The sequence below is a fragment of the Castor canadensis genome, chromosome 14, assembly GCF_047511655.1.
Source record: "Castor canadensis chromosome 14, mCasCan1.hap1v2, whole genome shotgun sequence".
NCBI classification, from domain to species: domain Eukaryota; kingdom Metazoa; phylum Chordata; class Mammalia; order Rodentia; family Castoridae; genus Castor; species Castor canadensis.
In genome coordinates this window covers 21,130,140-21,150,058 of record NC_133399.1, presented here as the reverse complement: position 1 = coordinate 21,150,058, position 19,919 = coordinate 21,130,140, and the positions used below count along the sequence as shown (strand labels likewise).

At 38.5% G+C, this 19,919-nt stretch overlaps 1 protein-coding gene across 3 annotated transcripts in view; it reads right to left on the bottom strand.

The window, feature by feature from the left end:
• Window positions 1-6,714: 6,714 nt before the first annotated feature.
• The window catches only part of Adgre2 (adhesion G protein-coupled receptor E2), a 40,546-nt gene continuing 27,341 nt past the window's right edge, over window positions 6,715-19,919 (bottom strand). For 2 of the 3 annotated variants that reach the window (XM_074053925.1, XM_074053927.1), the window contains 4 exons: window positions 12,862-12,928; window positions 12,423-12,514; window positions 11,143-11,311; window positions 10,894-11,057 (listed from right to left, as the gene is read on the bottom strand). In XM_074053925.1, the coding sequence (XP_073910026.1) occupies window positions 10,917-11,057; window positions 11,143-11,311; window positions 12,423-12,514; window positions 12,862-12,928 (469 nt within the window). In that variant the 3' untranslated portion in view covers window positions 10,894-10,916. Of the gene's footprint in view, window positions 8,525-10,893; window positions 11,058-11,142; window positions 11,312-12,422; window positions 12,515-12,861; window positions 12,929-19,919 lie in introns of those variants that run through there. The other variant, XM_074053926.1, reaches the window with a different exon arrangement.

The following is a 19,919-nucleotide window of genomic DNA, read 5'->3' as shown; positions in this document are numbered from 1 at the left end:
ATGAGACAAGGGTGCCCACTATCCCCACTCCGATTCAACATAGTACTGGAATTTCTAGCCAGAGCAATAAGGCAAGAAGAAGAAATAAAAAGAATACAAATAGGTAAAGAAACTGTCAAAGTATCCCTATTTGCAGATGACATAATCCTATACCTTAAAGACCCAAAAAACTCTACCCAAAAGCTCCTTGACACCATAAACAGCTTCAGAAATGTGGCAAGATGCAAAATCAACTTACAAAATCCATTAACTTTTCTATACACCAACAATGAACAAATTGAGGAAGAATATATGAAAACAATCCATTTACAATAGCCTCAAAAAGTCAAATACTTAGGAGTAAACTTAAAAAGGATGTGCATGACCTCTACAAGGAGAACTACAAACCTCTGAAGAAAGAGATCGAGGAAGACTACAGAAGCTGGAAATATCTCCCATGCTCATGGATTGGCAGAATCAACATAGTAAAAATGGCTATACTACCAAAAGTAATCCACATGTTCAACACAATTCCCATCAAAATTCCAATGACTTTCATCACCAAGATTGAAAAATCTACCCTAAAGTTCATTTGGAAACACAAAAGACCATGAATAGCCAAAGCAATACTCAGCAAAAAGAGCAATGCTTGAGGTATCACGATACCTGACTTCAAACTATACTACAGAGCCATAGTAATGAAAACAGCATGGTAGTGGCACAAAAACAGACATGAAGACCAGTGGAACAGAATAGAGGACCCAGATATGAAGCCACACAACTACACCCACCTCATTTTTGACAAAGGTGCCAAAGACATATGATGGAGAATAGACAGCCTTTTCAACTAATGTTGCTGGGAAAAGTGGTTGGTTATCTGCCTGCAGAAAACTGAAACTAGATCCATGTCTGTCACCCTATACTAATATCAACTCAAAATGGATTAAGGACCTTAATATAAGACCCAAATCTCTGGAGTTAGTATAGGCAAGAGCAGGGAATACCCTGCAAGCAATAGGTGTAGGCAAAGAATGCCTCAGTAGAACCCCAGCAGCCCAGTAACTAAGAGAAAAGATGGACAAATGGGACTACATGAAATTAAAAACTTCTGCACAACAAAAGAAATGGTCTCTCAACTGAAGAGACCACACACAGATTGGGAGAAAATATTTGCTAGCTATGCATCACACAAAGGACTGATAACTGGAATATACAGGGAGCTGAAAAAAACTAAACTCCCCCAAAATCAATGAACTAATAAAGTAGTGAGAAACTGAACCAAACAGAAGTTTTGCAAAGGAAAAAATCCAAATGGCCAAAAAGCACATGAAAAAATGCTCACCATCCCTGGCCATAAAGGAAATGCAAATCAAAACCACACTAAGACTCCACCTCACCCCTGTTAGAATAGCTACAATAAAAAAACACCACCAACAACAAATGTTGGCAAGGATGTGGGGAAAAAGGAAACCTTGTATGCTTCTGGTGGGAATGTAAGCTAGTACAACCACTTTGGAAAACAGTATGGAGGCTTCTGAAAAAAACAAACATAGATCTGCCATATGATCCAGAAATACCACTCCTAGGTATATGCCCCCAAAATGCGACCCAGGTTACTCCAGAGGCACCTGCACACCCATGTTTATTGCAGCACTATTCACAATAGCCACGTTATGGAAACAGCCAAGATGATCCACTACCAATGAATGGATTAATGAAATGTGGCATTTATACACAATTGAATTTTACCCAGCCACAAATAAGAATTAAATTTTCTCATTTGCAAGTAAATGGATTGAACTGGAGAACATCATCTTAAGTGACTTTAGTTAGGCTCAGAAGGTCAAAAATCATATGTTCTCCCTAATACACAGATTATAGTCGGAAAACAAATGCAGTAATATTAATGGAATGGGTCACACACTAAGGGGAGAACGTGCATGGGAGGAATAGGGAAAGAAATGGCAAACTAGAACTTGAGTGTTTTTGATGTGCTCAGTGTATAGGATGGAATATAGTAATCTTAAACAGGCAGAGGCCACTATGGGAAGGGGAGTAGGAAGTAGTGAAGCGGTCTGGTAGAGATGAATCAATTCAGGTTTTAATACACTTGTGCATGGAAGCAATGCTAGGAATCTCTTTGTATAACTATCTTTATTTCAAGCTAGTAGAAGTGCTGTCTTTCTTATTATCACTTATGTTTTCTCTTCAACAAAATTGGAGAAGCAGGCAGAACAGGTTCTGCCTGGAAGTGAGTAGGGTGTGGGGGGAGAAGGGGTAAGGGGCAGGGAGGAGAGATGGCTCAACAATGGATGCACATATGAATATATGAATAAATAATTAAAAAATAAAAAAAGAAAGAAGACAATGCAGAACATGAAGGAGGTTGAATAAAGCTATAGAAATTCTGACAAAAAAATCAAATTCTAATTCTGGATATGAAAAGTTCAATAAATCAAATAGAAACTCAGTGGAAAGTCTCTCCAATAGCCTGGATTGAATTGAAGATAGACTGTTAGGGGTTGAAGAGAAGGTAGATGTGTTAGAACATGAGGATTGGCTGGCTGAGTGGCTCAAGCAGTAGAGTGCCAGTCTAGCAAGTGTGAGGCTCTGAGTTCAAACCTCAGCACCTCCAAAAATTTGAACATGAATATGAAGATAGAGAAAAGCACTAAACAAGAATGGATGAAACATGCAAGACCTCTGGGATACCATTAAAAGAACAAATCTGCAAATCATGAGCGTAGAGGGAGAAGAAAAGCAAGCCAAAGGTATAGAAAATATATTCAATAAAATAATAGCAGGAAAATCCCCAAATCATGAGAAAGAAATGGCTATCCAGGTATGGGAGGCTTTTTAGGACTGCAAACAGACAATACTAGAAAAGAACCTGACCATGACATATTAAAACATGAGGCATATAGAATAAGGAAATATTGACATCACAAGAGAAGTGCCAAGTCACCAACAGAGCAGACCCATCAGAGTAACAGCGGGATTCTCAACAGAAACTTTAAAAGCAAAAGGGGCATGAAATGAGGTATTTTAAGCCCTGAATGAAAAATAACTGTCCGCAGAGATTATTGTACCCATCAAATCTATCCTTCATAATTGAAGGAGTAAAAACCTTTCATGATAAATGCCAAAGCAATTTCATGACCACTAAGCCAGTGCTGCAGGACATATTTAAAGGAATTATACACACGGAAGAAGAAGGTTAAAAAACACATGAAAATATGGGAAGAATAATTCTCACTAGATGAGTAGGTAAGCAAATGAGATTCTTCAGAGATTGAATGCCAGCCCTGCCATCCACGAGTTCATCCTTCACGTTTCTGACAGGACGAGTTTCCTGAAACATACACTGCAAAGTCTTCATTTCTCCTCCTAATGGCTTCAAAAATGGCTGTTCAGATTTTTCATGGGAAAATAGGATGTAGCTCAGAAGACCTTTTTAAATGAACCTGGAATGATTTTTTTGTGAAGATAATTTTTTTATTGTAAAGAAGAACAACATTTTTTGGGGTTCAGATGATTACTACGCAGCCCAGGCTGTCCTTGATCCTCCTCCTCAACCCCTTTCAAAACTGGGACATATTTGTTGTGCAGGGGAGATTAATTTTGATAATTTCAAATGGGCTTATATTGTACATTGGTTAGATTGCCCCCACCATCTCTCCCTCTCCCCACCCCACTTAAAGCAATTGCAAGAGGTTTCTTTGTTCTATTTCATAGAAATACATGAAATCCACCAACCATGTTCCTTCACCTTAATCTCCTTCATCCACCCTCCCTCTACCACTAGCACCCCTCCACTGTACCTACTTTACAGTCCTGTCTTTTGTTATTAATATTTAAGTCAATGTTTGAAGGGGTTTCTCAGTGCATCCCTGCTGTAAGTATACTTTATTTTGGTCCATTCAACACTTTCCATTACTCTCCCTTACCCCTTTACCTCCCAACTTCCATTTCAACAGCTTTCGATACATACACTTGTTTCTCTACCTTCACAGTTATTATGTTTGATGATATTGTTGATGTTCTATCATGGAATGATAATTTTTAAAGAAATGAAATGTAAGACTGTAGAATGCTAACTTATAAGTTCTATTTAAAAATGAAAATTGCTAGATAAGTTGATTTTATCAGCTTATGTCCAAAAATGTAACCACTTGAGGCAGTCTTTTCTCCAATGTATGTTTTTGGCAACTTTTGTCCAAAATTAGAGAGCTGTAGCTATGTGGATTTATGTCTGAATCTTCTATTCTGTTCCATTGATTTTTTTGTCTGCTTTTTTATGTTAGTACTGTGCTATTTTTGTTACTATGACTCTGTAGTATAATTTGAATCCAGGTACTGTGATACTTCCAGCATTGCTGTTTTTGCTTAGGATTGTTTTGGTTATTTGGGATCTTTTCCATATGAAAATTCCATATAAATTTTAGGATTAATTCTTCTATTTCTGTGAAAATGGACACTGGAGTTTTGATGGTGATTGCATTGATTTTGGTAGTTTGTTTTTCACATTTCTGCCAGTCTATGAACATGAGAGGTCTTTTCATCTTCCAGTGTCTTCAATTTCTTTTTTCAGTGTTTTGTAGTTTTCATTGTAGAAGTCTTTCATCTCTGTTGGTAGGTTTATTCCTAAGTATTTATTTTTTGAGGCTATTGTGGATGGGATTGTTTTCCTGATTTTTTCTCATCTTGTTTATTATTAGTATATAAAAGCTACTGATTTTTGCATGTTGATTTTGCATCCTGGTAGTTTGCCAAAAGTGTTTATCAGATCTACGAGTTTTTTGGGTGGAGTTTTTAGAATCTTTTAAATATAGAATCATATCATCTGCAAATAGAGATACTTTGACTTCTTCCTTTCCTATTTGTATCTGTATTCTTCCTCTTGCCTTATTGCACTGGCTAAGATTTCAAGCACTATATTGAATAAAAGTGGGAAGAGTGGACACCCTTATATCATTCCTGACTTTAGAGAAAATGGTTTCATTTTTTTCCCATTTAGTATGATGTTGGCTATATGCCTATCATATATATCCTTTATTATGTCAAGGCACATTCCTTCTATTCCTAGTTTCTTCAGAGATTTTGTCACGAAGGAATGTTGAATTTTGTCGAAGGCTCTTTCTGCATCTCTTGAGATAATCATGGTTTTGTCCTTGATTCTGTTTATGTGGTGTATTACATTTATAGATTTATGTATGTTGAACAATCTTTGCATCCCTGGGATGAACCAACTTGATCATGGTATATAATCTTCTTAATGTGTTCTTGAATATATTGAGAATTTTATCAAGAAAATTAGCTTACAATTTTTTTGTGTCCTTATTTGGTATTGGTATTAGGGCAATACTGGGCTGATAGAATGAGTTTGGTAGTGTCCCTTCCCTTTCTATTTTATGGAGTAGTCTGAGGAGCATTGTGTTTGTTCTATTTTAAAGGTCTGGTAGAATTCAGCTGTGACTCCATCAGGTCCTGGGTTTTATTTTTTGAGAGACTCTTTATTACTGTTTCAATTTCTTTGCTTGTTATAGATCTGTTTAGGTAGGTAATATCCTCTCAGCTTAATTTTGGTAGGTCATACACATCTAGAAATATATTTATTTCTTCAATTTTTCAGTCTATTGGGCTATAGGTTTTCAAAACTAGACCCCTATCTTTCACCCTGTACAAAAGTTAATTCAAAATGGATCAAAGATCTTAATGTAAGACCTGAAATTATGAATGTGTAGAGGAAAACTCAGGGAAATGAAGTTATAGGTGTAGGCAACACTTCTCTCAATAGACCCCTAATTGCTCAGCAAATAAGAACAAGAATTGGCAAATGGGATTGCATCAACTTAAAAAAACTTCTGCACAGCAAAGGAAAACAATTACCAGTATTAAGAGAAAATCTACATAATGGAAGAAAATCTTTACCAGCTATTCATTGGATAAAGATTAATATCCAGAATATATAAAGAACTCCAAAAATTAAGCACCAAAGACCAACCAATCTAATTAATAAATGGGAAAAAGAATCAAGCAGGCAGCTCCTAAAATAAGAGGTACAAATGGCCAACAAATAGCCATAAAGGAAATACAAATCAAAATAACACCACGATGTCACCTTCTCCTAGTAACAATGGCTGTTATAAAAAACAACAACAACAACAAATGCTGGCCAGGATGAAGGGAAAAAGGAATCTTACACATTGTTGGTGGGAATGTAAATCATAGCATTCAATAAAATCAGTGTGGGGTTTTCTCAAAAAATTATAGTTACTATATGATTGTGCTATACCACTCCTAAGCACATATCTGAAGAAATGTAAGTCAGTGTACAATAGGGACACCTGCACACCCATGTTTATAGCAGCATTATTCACAGTAGCCAAGGTGTAGAATCAGGCCAGGTGCTCAACAAATGATAAATGCATAAAGAAAATGTGCCATATATATATATATACACACAATGAAGTATTACTCAGCCATAAAGAAAAATGAAATTTTGTCCTTTGCAGGAAAATGGATAAAACTAGACATTGTCATGTTAAGCAAAATAAGCCAGACTGAGAAAGGTAAATATTGCATGTCCTCTCTCATATGTAGAATCTAGACCTTAAAAAATGTATGACATTTTTCATATATAAACAGGGACTGTCTGGGGGAAGGGGGAGGGTGAAAGGAGAAGGTGAATATGTACTTTACAGATATGTATGAAAACAGAATGGTGAAACCTGTTAAAATTGTTTAAAAAAAGGGGGGAGGAGGGATTAGAAAGAGGGGAGGAATTTGATTAAAGTACATTATATGCATGTATATAAATATCAAAATCAAATCTCTTTGTCCAATTAATATAAAGTAATAAAACATATAAGATAAAAAAGGAAAGAATCTACAGATAGGATTACATCACATTAGTGGGCTCATGTGTGAAATCATCAACTGAGTAAAGCGATTGCCGATAGAATGGAGAAAATCCATGCCAGCTATTCATCTGACAGAGGATTAACATTCAGAATACATAAAGATTTGTTAAAAGATTTAACAACTAACAATCAAGTAATTCACTGAGTTGATGGGCTAATGGTCTGAACAGAGAGTTCTCTAAGGGCGAAACACAAATGGCCAACAAACACATAAAAAATGCCCAGTATTTTTAGCCATCAGGGAAAGGCAAATTAAAACTACATTGGGATTCCATTTCATCTTTTTTCAGAATGACTACTGTTGATGAAACAAAAGATAAAAATTCTGGTGATGGGAGTGGGGAAAAAGGAACCCTTATCCAATGTTGGCTGGTATGTAAATTAGGCTATCCACTATTGAAATCAACATGAATTTCAAATAAATAAAAATAGGACCACTATATGATCCAGCTATACCATTCCTGGGCATAGACTCAAAGGAAAGAAGTTTGGTTTACTGTAGAGATACCTGTATATCCATCATTATTGTAGCACTATTCACAATATCCAAACTATGAAATCAGCCTAGGTGCTGTCAACAGGTAAATGGATACAGAATAAGTTACACCCCATCATTTTTGTAGTAGCACTAGTCACAACATCCAAACTGAAATCAGACTAGGTGCTGTGAACAGATAAATGGATACAGAATAAGTTACACACACACACACACACACACACAAACACACACAATGGAGTATTATTCAGCCATTAAGAAGAATGATATTATGTCATTTCAAAAAAATAGGTGAAACTGGAGAGCACCATGTTAAGTGAAATAAGCCTGACACAGAAAGACAAGTATGAAATGTTTTCTTTCACTTGTAGAAACTAGAATAAAAGAAAGACCCGAGAGTACTGGAGGGACCATTAGGGAGGGCACAGACATGGGGGTGGGGAGAGTGTAGGTAGAAAGGGTAGTTGGGAAGGTGGGTATGATCAAAGCATAAAATATACACATGTGGAAAGGCCACAGTGAACCTGTCAACATGCATGATTAACGTGCATCAATAATTAAAATGAAATAATTTTGGCACATATTTTCTTTGCAATGTGGTCTTCACTTCATCACAAGGCTATGGATGACTTTAAGCAGAGTTTAGCATTCAGAGGAGCCACCCACACCATGAAAAGTCAATGTGGCACATAGAGAAGACAGTCTTCTTTGTAGAGATCACAATACTTCAATAAAAGCTGTATTCATCACAAAAATAAAACATACTCCAGTCCTATTGGATGTGGTTGATATGAAAGCCCTTGAAGCTGGTCTTCTTGCTCTTAGGATTTTCAGAGGAAGGGGAGGTGGTGGAAGAAGGTTTAGTCCAGTGTGACCAAGGAACTGAGTGACTTGTGGCCATCTTATGTGCTGAGAACTTGGTAGGGCACAGAAAAATTCCAGATTCTTCAGGGATTGACTGTGAACCACACCACCCATGAATTCATCCTTCACATTGCTGACGGGATGAGTTTTCTTGAAACACAAGCCACAAAGTCTTCAGTTCCCCAGCCAATGGCTCTAAGAATGGCTGTTCAAGTTTCCCATGGGAAAACAGGAGTTAGCTCATAAGATCTTTCTAATTAGCCTGGAATGATAATTTGAAAAAATTGATATGTAGAATCCTAACTCACAAGTTCCATTTAAGATAATGAAATAAAAAACTTGTACGTGGTAGATAAATTGATTTTACCTGCTCACGTAAAAAAAAGTTATCTTGTGAGATGATTCATACATAGTTTAATTTGCTTCACTATACTATATATTATAATATGATATACCCAGCCCAGATATAATTATATTAAATATGTTTTGAAAAATTAACTTACTTTTGACTCACATAAAATGTTAAAACTCTACACATTAATGGGATAATGTTGATACATGTATATATTTTGGAACGTTTAAGTCAGGTTAGACATATTTATCCCCTCAAATGTTACTTCTTTACAGTAAACACTTTCAAAATTCTAAGCCAGTCATGGTGGCTCATGCCTGTAACCCCATATATTTAGGGGGCAGAGATCTGGAGGATCATGGTTCAAGGCCAACCAACTAGGGCAAAAGGTAGTGAGACCCCATATCAATCAACAAGGCAGGTGTGGTGATGCACTTGTCGTACCAGCTTACATGGAGGCATGTATAGGAGGATCTCAGGCCAGGCCGTCTCACATGCTACTCAACAACTCTACCACAGAGATGCGTCCCAGATATTTGAGACACACAGCACATTCTTGTTATTTATATTTACCCTGCTGTGCAGTAGCACTCCAGAACTTGTTTCTAACTGTAACTTAGTATGCATTGATCAACATCTTCCTACACACCCATCCTTCCCCCACCCTCTGGCAACCACCATTCTCCTGTAACTTCTATGAGATCTACTTTTTAAGATTACACTTATGAGTGGGATCATGCATGTTAAAGACCCTGAGATACAAAAGCTGTCTTGGTTTGTCCAGGTGGGGCGATGATTTCACTAGGGAGGCAGGGGAGTAAAAGATAAGAGATGTAGAAATAATGACAGAAACAGGGAGGGAGAGAGAGAGGAAGAAAGGGAGATAGAGATAGATAGGAGAGAGGGAGAGGATAGAGAGATTGCACAAGCATTGTCCATTGTCTTTGCACAGGACAATCTGTCAATAAGATGGCAACGTGCAGAGGATGGCTGATGTTTGGTTGCTGTGATTGACAGCAGGTAAGTCACCAAGTATCATTATGATAACTTGGATTTTCTTTGTAAAATAGATGATGTTATAATTTGGGTTTGTCCCCCAAGGATTCAGGTGTGGTTCCCAATGTGACAATCCTTTTAACAGGAATCTTTAAGAGGTGGAACTTGGTGAGAAGACATTTGTCATGGGGACACTACTCTTGGAAGGTACTTCTCAGGGGACCCTGGTTAGCTTTTTTTTTGGTGGTGCTGGGATTTGAACTCAGGGCTTTGTGCTTGCTAGGCAGGCGCTCTACCACTTGAGCCACTCCATCAGCCCTTTTTGTATTGATTATTTTTCAGATAGGGTCTCAAATGTAGGAGGTCTGGACTGTAATCCTTCTATTCAAACTTCCTTGTGTAGCTGGGGGATGACAGGGATGTGACACCATGTCCAGTTGGGGTCATGTGAACTTTTTTCCTTAAACCAGGATCCTCCTTATCTGCCCCTCCCAAGTAGCTAGGATTACAGGATTGAGCCACCACAGCTCAGCTAGGTCTTCTGAGAGATTTGTTATAAAAGAGTGATCTTGAGCCCATAATCCCTCTCTGGCTTCCTGTATTAGCACATGATCTCTTTCTCCTGCACCCACTTCCAATATGATGTCATCTACCTTGTGTGGTATGGACACATAGAGCTGCCTTTTAGCCCAGTGGTATGAGACTATGTCTATAGTTCACAACCATTTACTATATATTTTATAAAGAAGAAGAAGAAAGGATTTTTTTTGTGGGACTGCAGTTTGAACTCAGGGCTTCACCCTTGCAAAGCAGATGCTCTACTGCTTAAGCCACACCTCCAGTTCATTTTGCTCTGGTGATTTTGGAGATGGGGTCTTGTGAACTGTTTGCCCAGACTGACCTTGAACCGTGATCGTTCCCATCTCGGCTTCCCAAGTAGCTAGAATTATAGGTGTGAGCCACCAGTGCCAGGCTACAGGAGAGGATATTGAAGGTTCCCAACACAAAGACAGAATTCATGTTTTAGAAAATGCAATTGCTAGTTGTTCTGATTTGAATACAACACACTGAGTACATGTATCAAATTATCACTCTGTACCCCATAAATAAATACAATTTTTATGGGACAAAAATAAAAATAAAGGTAAGTACAGCTCCCTATGGTGTAATTACAAAGGATTGTTAACCAACACACATTTGTTATTGGTTAACGAGTTCAGGAGGAAACCAAGTGTGACCAACAGTGAGCCATCCTGTGGTATGCAACAGGCTGCCCACTGTAACAGGTGTGTGTGGCTCCCATGGATCAGTTAGAGGGTACACTGAAGGAACTTACGGTGCTGCATTTAGAGGTGTCAGACATAGACTTGCCCGAGAGCGTGTAGGACTCAGATTCACCTCTTGACTTCCTGTTCCCTTTGATCCACTTCCTATATTGCTCCCAGACCTGCAGAGGAAGATCATGCTCTGAGATAGGTCCTTGAGAAGGGTGGAAGACCATGAGAGGTCATGGTGGGTGAGGGCAGTGGTACCTGCTGACTGAGGAGGCAGTACACCAGGAAGATGAAGATGCCCTGCAGGATGTTGATGATGGTGAAGAGGTACGCCATGATTTGGGCAGCTGGACCCACCTGGAGGACGCCCAGACACCACGTGCAGCCCAGGATGAAGAGCTGTGCTGTGGCTTTGAATGTCAGCATCCTGGGTTGAATGAGAAAGGTGGCCCATGATGCACTTGGAGGGAAAGCAAGGCTAGGCTCATCTCCACATGTAGACTCCCCTGTTGTCTGTCCTCTCTGGGTGATTTCTCAGGCTGAGCTGGGATTGCTACTGTCATGATATTCCACAAGAGAAATGCCATTTGGGTCTAGGATGTTGTTTGACTTGGACCAAGGAGGACAATGACACTTCATGAAGTTCCCCCATTTTTAAATTATTGTTGTACTGGGGGGTGCATTGTGGCATTTACAATAGTTCTTACAATATATCACAGTTGAATTCACTCCATCCATCCCTCATCCCTTCTCCCCCAAATTCCCCAAATTTTATGATGTTTCACTACACTCCCTGGTTTCATTTAACCGAACTTACTGCTCACTTGTATCTGTGCTAGGGTTTTGGCATGAAAAGTAGCAAAGAAAGATTAGTTGTGGTAGCACATGCTTGTAGTCCCACACTGTAGGGAGCCTGAAGTGAGAAGATTAGGAGTCCAGTTTGGGCAACTTAGTGAGACCTTGCCTCAAAACCAAACAAAAATAAATACCAAAACAAAAATAAAAAAACTCAGAGACCAGAGTTCTGTTTTCATAAAGCTCACAGTCTATTCAAAGACCAATAAGAATGTGCAAAATACTGAAAGAATGATAGGAAGCTAGAAGAGGGAGTGTTGACTTTACACAAGGAATCCTGAGGATTCGATGTTGGTAGGATTTTTCTTGAGGGAGGAAGGGTTGAAGGGTGAGAAGAAGCCCCAACTGAGGGTGGGAAATGGAGGTACAGGCTGGACCTTGGGGACCACCATGGAAATTCAAATATTCTTTGTATTTTGTCATAAGACAGCTGAAGAAATGCACAAAGAACATGAACCAATATCAATCAGCTCTTCCTGTTGTTGGGGGTGGGGATCTGAGATGGACAGACTGACACCTCGGTGTGCTGGCAGCAAACCTCTGACTGCCACAGAAGAAAGGTTACACTTGTCGACTCTGGGTCCACTCAGAAGGCCCTGAGAAGGGACACTAGGGGCCCCACATGGCTTTGTTTTTGGGAAGCACCCATGTCTGAGGTGGTGTCTCTCTCTGCCACATCTCACCTTGTGTTCTGCAGGTTTGATACGTCACTGCTGATGGAGGTGATCTTGCGTTTCACGATCAAAAGGGTCATCATGAAGAGAACAAAATTGACCTTGGGAAGCCACAGGAAGTTTATTAATATCTTCTCCGTTTTCTTTGCAGTGCTGGGATGAAACCCAGGACATTGTACATACTAGGCAAGCGCTCTACTACTGAGCTTCCCCATGGTATAAAAATCGAAAACGGTTATCTTCATTCTCGTCCTTCTGTCATCAATTCTACACTAAATACTTTTAATATTTAGTGATAGTGTTAGAATTTGTAGATTTATGAGAAGTCTTGGAAAAACAAACCCCAAACCTGTGATAACCTGGGGCATTCCTGCTCCCATCACCATCCTATCATCCTAGTCTAATGACCCTTAAGTGGGTAGTAAGGCACTCTGATGATATCACTCACAGAGAAGATGGTGCAGATGGGTCCGAGGAAGGCCCACACAAAACCCTTTTCTGTGTGAAGCCAGCAGCTGAACAGGAGAGAGAATAAAATAAAATAAGGGCATTGATCTTTGGAGGCAATAGAACAGTTACTTAATCTGTTCTCCCTTCCTCCCTCCTTCACTTCTTCCCTATCTCCATCTCTCTTATCTTCTTCCCTCCCTCCTCTCTTCCTCATCTCTCCTTCCTTCCTTCCTTTTCTCCCTTCCTCCCTCCTTTCTTTCTCTTTCTTTCCTTCCATATTTTCCTTCCTCTATTCTTCCTTCCTCCTTCCTTCATCTCTCTCCTTCCCTTCCCTTTTCTTCCTTCCTTCCTTCCCCTTCTGTCCCTCACTCACTTTCTTCATTCCTGAACAAATATACAGTGTCTCTTCTGTGACATGTTGTGAAGACACAGTGGCAAAGAAAGTATACTTGGTTTTATTTATATCCACAAATCCCACATCTGGGCAGAAACACAATTAGACACAATGTAACCAGGAAACAAAGATGGAAGGCTGTGAGACTCCATCTTTGGATGTCTCACAATCAAAAAGGATTTTTCAAGGAAATTATATTTTACTGAGCTACGAAGACTGAGCCAATGTTACTGAGATGAACATCTTTGAAGTAGGGGTGAGGACTGTGAACCTGTTAACAGTTTTTAAGACTCCTCTAGACCTAACATAGTTTTAAGGCTTTTCTTGCACTATTTATTTTTTTTGTCTGCTGAGAAACTTATTCACTGACTTTAAAATTCTTTTATCAATTTATTGAGATCTGTGTTATTTGCCATAATATTCATTCATTTAAAGTGTACAGTTCACTGGTGTTTGATGATACAATCTCACTTTACAATATTTTAATGCTTCAAAAAGAAATCTGAGAGGCTGGCAGAGTGGCTGAAGCAGTAAGAGTGCTTGCCTAGCCCTGAGTTCAAACTCCAGTGCTGCAAAAACAAGAAAAGAAAAGAAACCTGTACACTTTAGCAATTCATGTGTTCCACCCTATACTTTGGTCCCAAGACACTATAAATCTATTTTCCGTCTCTAACGATTAGTTTATTCTGAACATTTCACACAAATGGAACTTTATAATATGTAATCTTAAATGACTGACTCATTCTGCGTGATGAGTTAATATGCATAAAACGTTTAAAGACGTGCCTGGCACAAAATAAGCATCCTGCTTAACTTAACTGCCTTAGAAATCAATCTACTTAACCTGTGTCTTTATGGGTGACCCACAGCGCACACATTAGAGTAATGAATGTTTTGAGCTCAACCGTTAGTCACCTTTTCTGTGGGGAATACCACACTTTCATTTCCTGACCATTTTGAAATATATCAAGGGTGGTTTTACTCCATAGTTACCTTGTTGTGCTGAAGAAGGAACAGGAGTGATTTCTCCTCTCTGTGTCTTTGATGTGCCTTATTGAATTCTTTCTGTAATTCCTCCCCCCGCCCTTCCCAGTATTTTGTGAAAGATATTCCATTCCATTCTTCTATGAGAATGACTCGGTTTCCAAAAACGAGTGAGAACATAAAGTATTTGTCTTCCTGTGTCTGGATTTTTTCACTTAACAGAATGGTCTTTACTTCCATTCATCTTGTTGTAAATGACAGGATTTTGTTCTTTTTGTAAGGCTGAAAAGTATTCCATTATTAAAATACATTGCATTTTCTTTATCCACTCACCCACTTCAGGGCATCTTGGTTGAGTCCATATTTTGGCTATTACAAAGAGTGGTACAAAAAACATGGGAGTGCAAATATCTGTTTGATATGAAGATTTCATCTTGGACTGGAGGAGTGGTTCAAGATGTGGAGGCCCTGAGTTCAAACCGAGTATTGACTTTAAAAAAAAAATCTCCTTTGAATATACACTGAGAGTGGAATTGCTGGATCATGTGATAGTTCTGTTTTTAGTTTTTGAGGAATATGCGTTCCAAGGCACAAGATACTATTTTCCATAATAAATGTACTCATCTGCATTGCTGTCAACAACATGGATCCTTGCCACCATTTGCTACTTTTACCTTTTTGATGATGGCCATTCTAACTACGGTGAGGGGATCTCTCTCGCTCTCTCTCATGATTTATGAAACACTATTTTTGGTACTTTTTTTATTTTGAAATTTACCTGGTCCCCATATTCTAGAATTTTTCTGAGCCACATAACAAGAATGGTGGAGGGATCACTAACCCAGAGAGGACAGTGTGACCATGCCCTCTTCTTTTGGGACCCAGGAGGAGGACCCGGTGCTGATTGTCACCACCTACATGGGGCTCAGTCTATCTCTGCTGTGCCTCCTCCTGGTGGCCCTCGCCTTCCAGTTGTGCAGGAGTGGGTATCAGTGGGAGAGAGGAGGGTGAACACAGAGAGTGAAGGATGGTGAATGTGGTCGATGTACTTTGTATTGTGTTTGAAAACAGAATAATGAAACCTGTTGAAACTGTTCTAAGAAGGTAGAGGGGGATGAGAAAGAATGATGTAGATCCAAGATGGTGACTAGGGTACAGAAGCTGACAGCCTGAGTTCTGTGACTCAAAAACTTTGCTGAGATGCTGGAGCCACACTTGGCAGAAATAAAGCACCAGTGAGAATCAAAACTTTGACACTCTGAGCCCCTAGCCTGTAGAAAGCTTCTCCACATCACCTTACACTGAGAAAACAGGAGGGCTGCTGCCGCTGCCTGCCGCCAGCTCCAAACTTGGTTGGGAGACATTCAGCAGACTAACAGGTGAGCACCAAGCATTATGTGGTATTCCCACAGTCACACCTAAGATTAACCAGCATAGTCTCCTGGGCAGACTTACACCCCTCCAAAAAAACCCAACTGAGAAATAAACAAGGAACTGAAAACTAGCACACAGCAGAGGGAGTGGGATGCTGAAATTGCACTGGAGAAGGGGGGAAGGTCAAGAAGCAGACCTCCATGCAAACTTTCAGTAAACAAAGGCTGGAAAGGCAGAAGGGCTGACAGAATGCCAGTTTTGTTTCTTGTTTGTTTGTGTTTGTTTGCTCATCTCTCCCCATTGATTTCTTTGTTCTTTTTTTTTTCTTTCTAGTTTTATTATTGTGAATTAGTTAATACTAAATTATACCCAGACAAGGGACAGAAATAGCACACACACACTTAGCTAAAAACCCAATACAGCCACAAAACAAAAATTAAACCAAGGGAAAGAAAGCAGGTGACCAAAACCAGCAACTAGTCTATCAAGAACATAGCTGCACAGTACTAACTGCAGGGATGGGAAGAAAAAAAAGGATAGAAACCATTCTCCCCCACAAAATAATTTAATACATAATTCAGAGGGAAATGAAGAAAATGGATACCCAGTTCTGGACTCTAACAAAACAAAGATAAACAATGCCAAGGAACACAACAATGTCTACAAGAACACCTCAGAGAAGAAATTCTGTAAATAATCCCGAGAATTTCATGGAGATGTTGCTAGATACGGTTAACCAAAACATACAAGAGGCACTCAAGAAATTCCAAGACGTCAAAAATAAAGAATACGAGAAGACAGAAACAAACAAATGAACTCATAGTAGCCTTAAACAAACACCAAAGTGAAACAGACAACACTATAAATAGGGAGATAAATTAATTAAAGATGAAAATAGACAAAATTAAAGAAGAAGTGACCCATGATATGGAAAACCTCAGAAAAAAGAATGAAACAGAAATACAAAACACAATGGAAGGCCACTCCAGCAGACTAGAACAAACAGAAGACAGAATAACAGAATTTGAAGATAAAATGGAAATTAAAGGAAAAACTGAAGAGCCATTAATCAAACAACTCAAGACCTGCAAAAGGAATATGCAAGAACTCACCAACTCCATCAAAAGACCAAACCTGAGAATCATGGGCATTGAAGATGGAGAAGAGGTGCAAGCAAAAGGAATTCGTAATATATTCAACAAAAATAATAACAGAAAATTTCCCAAATGTAGAGAAAGTTATGTCCATTCAGGCACAGGAAGCCTCCAGGACACCAAACAGACTTGACCAAAATAGAACTACCCCATGACATATTATCATTAAAACAATAAGCACAAGAATAGAGAAAGAATATTGAAGGATGTAATAGAGAAAAAACAAATAACATACAAAGTAAACCCATCAAAATCACAGCAGATTTCTCAGTGGAAACCTTAAAAGCAAGAAGAGCATGGAGTGAGGTATTCCAGGAACTGAATGAAAATAACTTCAACCTTAGGATACTCTACCCAGCAAAACTATCATTCAAAATAGATGGAGCAATAAAAGTCTTCCATGATAAGCAGAAACTAAAACAATATATGACCACCAAGCCACCACTACAAAAGATTCTTCAAGAGATTCTGCACACAGAAAATGAAAGGAAACAAAACCATGAAAGGTCAGGCAATACCAAACCACAGGAGAAGAAAAGGCAAGAAAGCAAAGAGTAACACTGATTAGCTACACACAATCAAATCCTCAAACAACAAAAACAACTAACTGACAGAAATCATCACATATCTATCAATGTTAACACAGAATGTCAACGGACTCAACTCTCCAATAAAAGACACCATTTGGCAAACTGGATTAAAAAGGAAGACCTGACAATCTGTTGTTTACAGGAGACCCATCTAATTGACAGAAACAAGCACTCGCTTAGGGTGAAAGGCTGGAAGAAGATTTATCAAGCCAAAGGCCCCCCAAAACAGGCAAGACTAGCAATACTTATCTCGGACAAAGTAGATTTCAAACTTACATTGATCAAATGAGATAAAGAAGGACACTCCATACTAATAAAAGGGGAAATACACCAAAAGGAAATAACAATTATCAACCTATATGTACCCAACATCAGTGTACCAATTTCATCAACTATACTCTGAAGGACCTAAAAGCATGTATAGACTCAAACACAGTGGTAGTGGGAGACTTTAATACTCCCCATCACCAGTAGATAGGTCATCCAAACAAAAATCAATAAAGAAATTCTAGAGATAAATCACAGCATAGATCAAATGGACCTAGCCGATGTCTGCACAATATTTCATCCAACAGCCACATAAAATACACTCTTCTCAGCAGCTCATGGAACCTTCTCCAAAATTGATCATATCTTAGGGCAAAAAGCAAGCCTCAGCAAATATAAGAAAACAGAAATAATCCCATGCATTCTATCTGATCACAATGCATTAAAAATAGAACTCAACAACAACAACAGTAGTAACAAACATGCAAACAATTGGAAGCTGAACAACACATTGATCAATGATCAGTGGGTCATTGATGAAATAAAAGAGAAATTAAAAGGTTCCTGGAAGTCAATGAAAATGAAAACACAACCTACCGGAACCTATGGGACACAGCAAAGGCAGTCCTAAGAGGAAAGTTTATAACCATGAGTGCATACATTAAAAGGACAGAAAGATCTCAAATCAATGACCTAATGCTACATCTCAAACTCCTAGAAAAATAAGAACAAACAAATCCCAAAACAAACAGAAAGAAAGAAATAATAAAAATAAAGGCCAGAATTGATGAAATTGAGACCAAACAACCATAGAAAGAATCAATGAAACAAAAAAGTTGATTCTTTGAAAAAATAAACAAGATTGACAAACCCCTGGCAAATTTGACTGAAATGAGAAAGGAAAAGACCAAAATCAGTAAAATCAGAAAAGCAAAAGGAGAGATAACAACAAATACCACGGAAATTCAGGAAATCATCAGAGATTACTTTGAGAACCTATATTCCAATAAATTTGAAAATGTTGAAAAAATGGACAAATTTCTAGACATGTATGACCATCCAAAATTGAACCAAGAGGATATTAATCACCTGAATAGATCTATAACACAAAGTTAAATTGAAGCAACAATAATGAGTCTCCCAAAAAAGAAAAGTCCAGGACCTGATGGATTCTCTGCTGAATTCTATCAGAATTTAAAGAAGAACTGATACCAACCCTCCTTAAACTGTTCCATGAAATAAAAAGGGAAGGAACATTACCTAACTAATTCTATGAAGCCAGTATTACACTCATCCCAAAACCAGAAAAAGACACCTCCAAAAAGGAGAACTATAGGCCAATCTCCTTGATGAACATTGATGCAAAAATCCTCAATAAAATAATGGCAAACCGAATCCAACAACACATCAGAAAGCTCATTCACCACGACCAAGTTGTTTTCATCCCAGGGATGCAGGGATAGTTCAACATAGGCAAATCTATAAATGTAATACAGCACACTAATAGAAGCAAAGACAAAAACCACTTGATCATCTCAATAGATGCAGAAAAAGCCTTTAATAAGATCCAACACAACTTCATGATAAAAGCTCTAAGAAAACTAGGAATAGAAGGAAAGTACATCAACACTGTAAAGGCTATATATGACAAACCTACAGCCAACATCATACTTAATGGAGAAAAACTGAAACCATTTCCCCTAATATCAGGAATGAGACAATGGTGCCCACTATCTCCACTCCTATTCAACATAATACTGGAATTCCTAGCCAGAGCAATTAGGCAAGAAGAAGAAATAAAAGGAATACAAATAGCTAAAGAAATTGCCAAAATATCCCTATTTGCAGATGACATGATCATATATCTTAAAGACCCAAAAAACTCTACCCTCAAACTCCTAGCCACCATGAACAGCTACATCAAGGTGGCAGGATAAAAACTCAACTTACAAAAATCATTAGCTTTTCTATACACCAGCATCAAACAAACTGAGAGAAAGAATATATCGAAGCAATTCCATTTACAATAGCATCAAAAAAAATCAAATGCATAGGAGTAAACTTAACAAAGGATGTAAATGACCACTACAAGGAGAACTACAAACCCCTGAAGAAAGAGACTGAGGAAGACTGCAGAAGGTGGAGAGATCTCCCATGCTCATGGATTGGTAGAATCAACATAGTAAAAATGACTATGCTACCAAAAGCAGTCTACATGTTTAATGCAATTCCCATCAAAATCCCAATGACTTTCATCACAGAGACTGAAAAATCTACCCTAAAATGCATTTGG